This window comes from Psammomys obesus, unplaced genomic scaffold, assembly GCF_907164565.1.
Source record: "Psammomys obesus unplaced genomic scaffold, mPsaObe1.curated_primary_1811, whole genome shotgun sequence".
Taxonomy (NCBI): domain Eukaryota; kingdom Metazoa; phylum Chordata; class Mammalia; order Rodentia; family Muridae; genus Psammomys; species Psammomys obesus.
In genome coordinates this window covers 4462064-4468849 of record NW_026589447.1, presented here as the reverse complement: position 1 = coordinate 4468849, position 6786 = coordinate 4462064, and the positions used below count along the sequence as shown (strand labels likewise).

The 6786-nt window shown below is 39.0% G+C and overlaps 1 protein-coding gene across 1 annotated transcript in view; it reads right to left on the bottom strand.

Moving 5' to 3' along the window:
• Window positions 1-6786, bottom strand: part of Eda2r (ectodysplasin A2 receptor) — a 49064-nt gene that overhangs the window by 4920 nt on the left and 37358 nt on the right. The window contains exons 5-6 of the mRNA XM_055605040.1: window positions 2328-2413; window positions 667-831 (exon numbers count right to left, since the gene is read on the bottom strand). Of these exons, the coding sequence (XP_055461015.1) occupies window positions 667-831; window positions 2328-2413 (251 nt within the window). The remainder of the gene's footprint in view (window positions 1-666; window positions 832-2327; window positions 2414-6786) is intronic.

Genomic DNA, 6786 nt, shown 5'->3' with positions numbered 1-6786 from the left:
GGGCTTATGGGGGGATACAAAATGAATAAAGTGTAATTAATAAAAAAAGAAAAAAAAGAATTTTGGTTAAACACTATGCTTTCAGTTATCACATTCTGGTAATTACTATACTAACAACATTTACTACAAATCTAATCAACTTTTATTAATCATGTTTCAATTATAGCTAAATTCTCTTCAATTCTTATGTTTCAGAACCTGTAAATATATATACATATAGTCATATAATTATATTAATGTATGTAATATATAAATATATATATAACAAGTTAGGAAATGGTTATTAAAACTTACCCAATCTTATTTATCACCTTGAAGATAAAAACTAAGTAAATCCAAAGAATTTAGATAATTTGAGTTACACTATGATTTAAAAATAGTTAGATGTTTGGTCTCTTGGTTCCTTTACCAAGTGATTTCCCATGAAGGAAAATTCCCCATGAACCCTTAAAATCTAATAAAACAGTCTACTTAACTTCAGGTATAGTTCAGCCCTTTTGACTTCCCATGATTTTTTATGCCATCAGGATGGTTCTTATGAGAAAACAGAGCATCATTCCTGAAATTTTTCAGTGTGGCAAGGAAGACCCATTACCTTGCAATCTCATAAAAACTTCCTCTTGTACCAAAAAAGATTCCCATAAAATGTTAAGTAGACACACTTACCACATTGACAATGTCTGTTGAAGATATGCTTGCAATATAGGAAGAGGAGGCCAAGGAAAGCAAAGGAAAATACCACTAGCAGACTGCCCACCAGTGCAACAAGTGTGGCTTCCTTCGGAGGAATAGTGTGTGCATCTACCTTCACTAAGCTCAACTGGAAGGTACCTGTGAAACAACAACAACAACAACAACAAAACAATGGATGAGGTCACTGAAAATGGACAGTTAGAACTCATTTTGACAAGGGACGTGAAGTTGCTTATACCACATTTTCTGCTTTAGGTCATCTTACTTAGGGCTACTATGTTCTTATCTGAGGATAGATAAAGGGATAATGAATGAATTTATACCATGCCTGCTCATATGCTGCAAGCATGGTATAAACTAGCATGACTAACAAAAAGATGCTGCATTGTGGGTTCACTCATACTATGTTTAGTAATATAACCTAAAAATATAATTAAATTAAAATGCTCATCAGTAAAGACTGGATCAGTAAATCATAATTTTCCTAAGACATCATAAAAATCTTCCATTGAGTAATATAAATAATCCAGAGGAGAAAAAGTAAAGAAAGGATAGCTTGGTGACCTTTCTAGAAAATGTTATAAAACAAAAAGTAATAGCACATATTGTATAAGAATATGAATATACATAAATTAATACAAACATTTAAACAGTAATGGAGAATATGGCAGAGGAATATGCCCAGGAATTAACCATACACTCCCTGTATTCTTTACAACCTTATGGTAACGTTATCAGCAAACTCATGGCCAAGGAACTTTGAGTGGAAGTGATATGTGTCACTTCCATATTGAGCAAGTTAAGAGCTGTCACATCTTAACCACTTCCTTCTGTAACAAGGATCTGGACAATACCTGATCTAGCAAACACAGGCACATGATAGAAGCATGGATCTGTATATATACATATATATGATAGCCTAGCAAAAAACTTTATTGTTCAGAAAACTGTTTTTGTGGAGAAAAGGACAGAAGACTCAGAAAATATCTAAGAGAGAACTTTATACTGTCTGTTTTTTTTTTAAATGTGAAGAAAGTATACAAAAATTTAGGATTTATTATCTAAGAATCTCAGCTAATATAGGACTTTAGCTTATGCTAATACATATTTTTCAATAAACCTCTTTTATATGTCATTATTTTAAGAAATACACCAATAATTTAAAGAATATGTGAGCAGATAGACAGCAATTACAGGAAATCAGATAAATAAGTGTCTATTGACTTAGGCATAGACTATATTCTAGCTCCTTTTTTTCAGCTTCTGATATGGTCTAAAACCTAAGGATTTCCATATACCAGGTTTATTGAATATATTAACAATTAATAAGTGTAGAGATACTATTTTACAAATACATTGTACCATTCATTACTCCACCAAATATAGCCAAGTAGCTCACAAAATATGAAAAATATGTTTTCTCATTAGATACAGTTTTTATGAAAAGGAAAATGAGATCCAATGATCTGAATGCTGGAAAGTTGAGATTTAATCATAGGTGATTGCCTTTTCTCAATCAATACTCCAAAGGATGGAGTGCCAATGAGCATTTTCCTTCCACAAAAATAAAGAAGTCTATTGATTTTGTTGACAAACAGAGGTTTGGGGAAGAAGAGAGAAAAGTAGATACACACACTGAACCTCAGAAGAAGGAGTCTGCTTTGTACAAGGGATGCATTCTTGGTCCTGAAGGCCCCCAATGCGTGTCTTTCGGTAGAACCTGTGATCAGAGAAGAAGGGAATGGCAGAGTGGTGAAACAAGCAATTGACTTGTAACAGTCCTCCCTTCCTTGGATGATAGGGAATGTCTAAGAGTTTTTTTTTTTTTTCCATGGGAGGAAATACCTACGCTTGTGAGACCTCTGCCATGTGTGATTCAGTCCATCTTTTTCCTGATTCAACACATCTTATAGCTAAAAGGTCATGAGACAGGGAAGCAGTTTTATGATTCCAATTTCATGATTTCTGTGTAATCTATCTAAAGTGACATTTATTTTCAATTTTAGGCAGAATGTCACAGTGATTAAAATGTTTTTAAGTGCTCATCCGTGTTTTATAATTCCTGGATACTTTCTATAGTGAGATCTAGTTAGAAATATATGGATTTCTCACATGGAGCTTAAATAGAGCATGGTTTGGATAGTTAGAATACTTTTACTATGGTCTATGCGGTTGGATGACAAAGGACATGAAAGAATTAAAAGTCCCAGAGGGAATGATACTGAAAGAATCAGGCCCAACAGACCCCACTTCAAAAAGCCACCAACCCAAGAACTAGGCCATAGGTCACCAATTCCAGGAAGAAGGCAATGGAGTCCCCTGCCCAAGGAATAGCCTGGAGAATACCCAGTTTATTTAACTATCACCTCAAGCAACAGTTAATCAGTGAATATTGTCAGTGAGGGTGTGGTCTTGAGCTCAAGCTCGAAATAAAAAGACTCTACTACATTTGCATGAGAATTAGCTCCTCATTGTTCTTTTTGGTCCCTGAGACTTGGGCATAACATCTTGGGGACTCGTCCATGATTCTCAAGACACCCAGGAACACCCCCCCCCCGAACCAAAGGGTGGAGGACCTGCCAGTAAATGTCTTGTCTATGTCTGTTTGTCTGTGTCTGTCTCACTGTTCCTCTAGTTTCTGTGTCAGACCTTAAGACAAAGTATTTAATTTGTGTGGTCTGGAAAGGTTAGAGCAGATGCAGTGGACAACCATGAGCCACAGGGAGCCTGGAAGACATTCCAGACCCCTTTTGAGGGGACGGAAGTGTCCGCGAAATTCTGTAAGAGCTGATGGAGCACCTCCAGTTTTCTGTGATCTCTGGATCTCTGAATAAGGACAAGGTGGATAGCTCCCATGGCACGGCTGTACCACTGTAGTTGTCTGGTTCTGTGTATATCTTTCTGGTCAAATATCATGTATGTCACAGCCTCTTTTTAGTGACTAGGACTGACTAATGACATGGTAGACTCCTTCTAACCACATAGACTTAACTCTTGCCCATTTCAGGGAGGCTTGAACCATGTTCCACAGGCTCTGGTGATGGAAGTGGGGAGGAGGTACCAAGGGATTGCTATAGTATACAGAGCCCCAGAGTTGGCACTTCTGCCACTGCTCTGGTCTCTGGTCTGACAGAGCTTGGCCTATGTTCTGTTCTCTGGTCTGGCAGAGCTGCTGTTCTGAGTTTTCTTTTTTCTTCTTCTTCCTTCCTGTTTGTGCATGCTGTACCTGTACATTCATTTCTTGCATTGTGTGTGTGTGTGTGTGTGTATGTGTGTGTGTGTGTGTGTGTGTGTGTGTGTGTGTGTGTTTACTTGTGATGGTCTCTATAAGTCTGGTGACCAAATAGCTGTGCAGTACGGTGACATTGCCTGCCCCATGTACAAAGCGCTACAAGCTGGGGAATCCCTGGTCACTGGTGGGAAACAGCCAGGCTTGGGTAGGAAGCATGAGCTCATTTCCACCTGGGTGGTTGAGAAGATCCTGTTGGGGAAGATGGCTAGGGGAGGGATGGTATAGCCATCAACCATGGCGTGGAGCCATGTTCATCCCAAGAATTGCTGGCCCTGGGCAGCAGCTCTAGCCGAAATCATGGGGCAGAAGGAGCTTGTGCCACTGCAAAAAAAGCAGCTTGTAGAAGCCTGGCCTCAGGGAGAAAAAAATGGTGAGCTTCCACCATGGTGGTGCCCACTCCTCTTCCGTGAGTCAGCATGAGAGGGCAGAGGCGAGGAGGAAAACCAAGGAATGACTGCAGCATGTGGTGCCCTGGACAACACTGCTGGCAAGTTCCAAACACCTTCATAGATTCAAAAGATAACAAAGTGCTTGAAATACAGCTGAAGTAAGAAGAGTTTTGTCTGACTGTTTGAAATGCATGGATGGCCATGACATGTTTATTTCTGACTGACACTAAATGGTTAATATGCTCTATCTGTCTTGGTTATACATTAACAGTTATTGGTTATACATAAACAGTTATTGTTTAAAGTTTAAATTCAAAGTCTTGTTTAGAACATATGTATGAGTGCATATGTGTTAGTAACATATAGAAACACAAATGCTTTTAAATGGTAACCATGTGACTTGTCATGTGCTGTGATTCTGCCATCTTGAAATTGCCATGTGGTGTGGCATAGGGCAAAATATTAGAGAACCTCTTGGGTGTAATGAATTCTATTTATCATCTTATATTCTTTTAGACTAAGAAGACAAGTCTCATTTTAAATTGGTATTGATTTTAGAGACTGAACTGTTTACACTGGTAAAATTTGGTTTTGACATTTAAAATTTAAACTATGTTTTAAGGCTATGAAACATTTCAAAGTTTATCAGAAAATTTGTAATAATATCTATACAAATTATATATATATAATTATATATTATACATATATATATACACACATATATACATTTAATATATGTATATATTATATATACATATGTAATATTCTACATAATATAATATAATATATGTATATATATTATATATAATATGTTATATATGTGTGTGTATGTAGGTATGTATAAATCAGGATTGTGTTTTTGAGGTATTCTGTGTGATTCAACCCTGGTTTGTGAAGGTCTGTTTAGATATGAAGTATGTGCCTGGCTGCCAGTTCCTGAATGAATGGATTAATGCTATTTCTTTCTGGCCTATAGGTTTGGTATGGCCAGAACAGTTCAAGCACAGTTTAAAACTGTTTTTTACTGTTCTATTATGCAGTTTGTTCTAATACTTATTTGATTAAAATGTCAGAACTTGGTCACATGAAACTATAAATGCTCCACAGTTCTATACTTTGGGAGATGGCAACACCTGATGGCTATGTTTTAAATTGCCCGCCACAGCCTGTAACAACACGAGGATGGCCACCCTGTTGGTTCAGGGATGAAGAGGATGCAGCCATGGTTTTACTGCCATCTTTGTTGAGGCCTTCCAGCTCTGTTCAGTTCCCTGTTTAGTGCTGAGTGCAACTTCTGTCTTTTAACCTTGTTGCTGTTCAGTCTTAATAATGTGGTGTGGTAGGATCAGCAAGATTTGTCAGCCCCTCTATGAACTGTATGATTTCAAGTTTTGCTTTGATTTTAGTTCAGAAATATATTTAAAGTTATGCTAGTGACTGCAGTTGATTACAAGATTGAGCTATACCTAGTCTCTTGTTTATGGTTTCAAGGTTAAGCCTAAGATTGGTAACTACAAAGTTTGCCTATGTAGATCTACTAGAAATACGTATGGCTATAAAATGCTTAACTACAGACTATGCCAGAATTAGAGATTAAAACATTCTGTTTTGAGGGGATCCAAGATGGCGGCAATCAGCGTGCACCCTTTATGAAAAGCAAAGGAAGTTGAAACTCTGAAATGGTGAGTGGAGGCGCAACTGAAATAGGAAAATCCACATTGTGGCTCCCTGAAGGAGGAGGGACACCACAAGAGCAGAGAACCTTTTGATTCAGGTCAGAAGCAGACTTCTCTGTGAATGGAGAGGGGCACTTTCCTTCTTTGGGCCTCCCTCCCCCTCGGAGGAGCAGAGCCACAGCGCCAGATCTTGCTGTCTGAGAACCAAGACAGCAGAAGAAGGAATACTAGCACCGCAGCCCCAGCAACCAGCATCACTGATAGATGCTGTATAATCCTGCTTGGGACCCACTCTTGTGAGCTGCAGGTCTTATCAACTCCACAGAGCCTGAATCTACAAGCCGATCAGTCCCTCAGTGGTGGACAGCACAGCAGGCTTTGCAGCCACCAAAGTCCGGTGGACCTACAAAACCACCCAAGGGCACCAAGCACTGAGCCACAAGACTTCCCGGCAGGCACCTAGACATCCCGGTTCTGCAGCCACAACTGGATTCCCGGGTACAGTAGCTGCAACACCACTGAGGTGTCTGAGCGCACATTTGGCTCAGCAGATTCACATCTGCCAGTAGGGAACAGGAGGAATCCCTGTGCATTTCGATTTGACCTGATAGAGAGTGAGTGCGCTCCCAAGTGTCTGCAGAGCCCCAGATCCAAGGTGCTTCTAAACTACCCGCCAGACATCAGAAATTTCCCACCCACACATCCATGGTGGAAAACAGAGGGTTTCTTGGGGAAA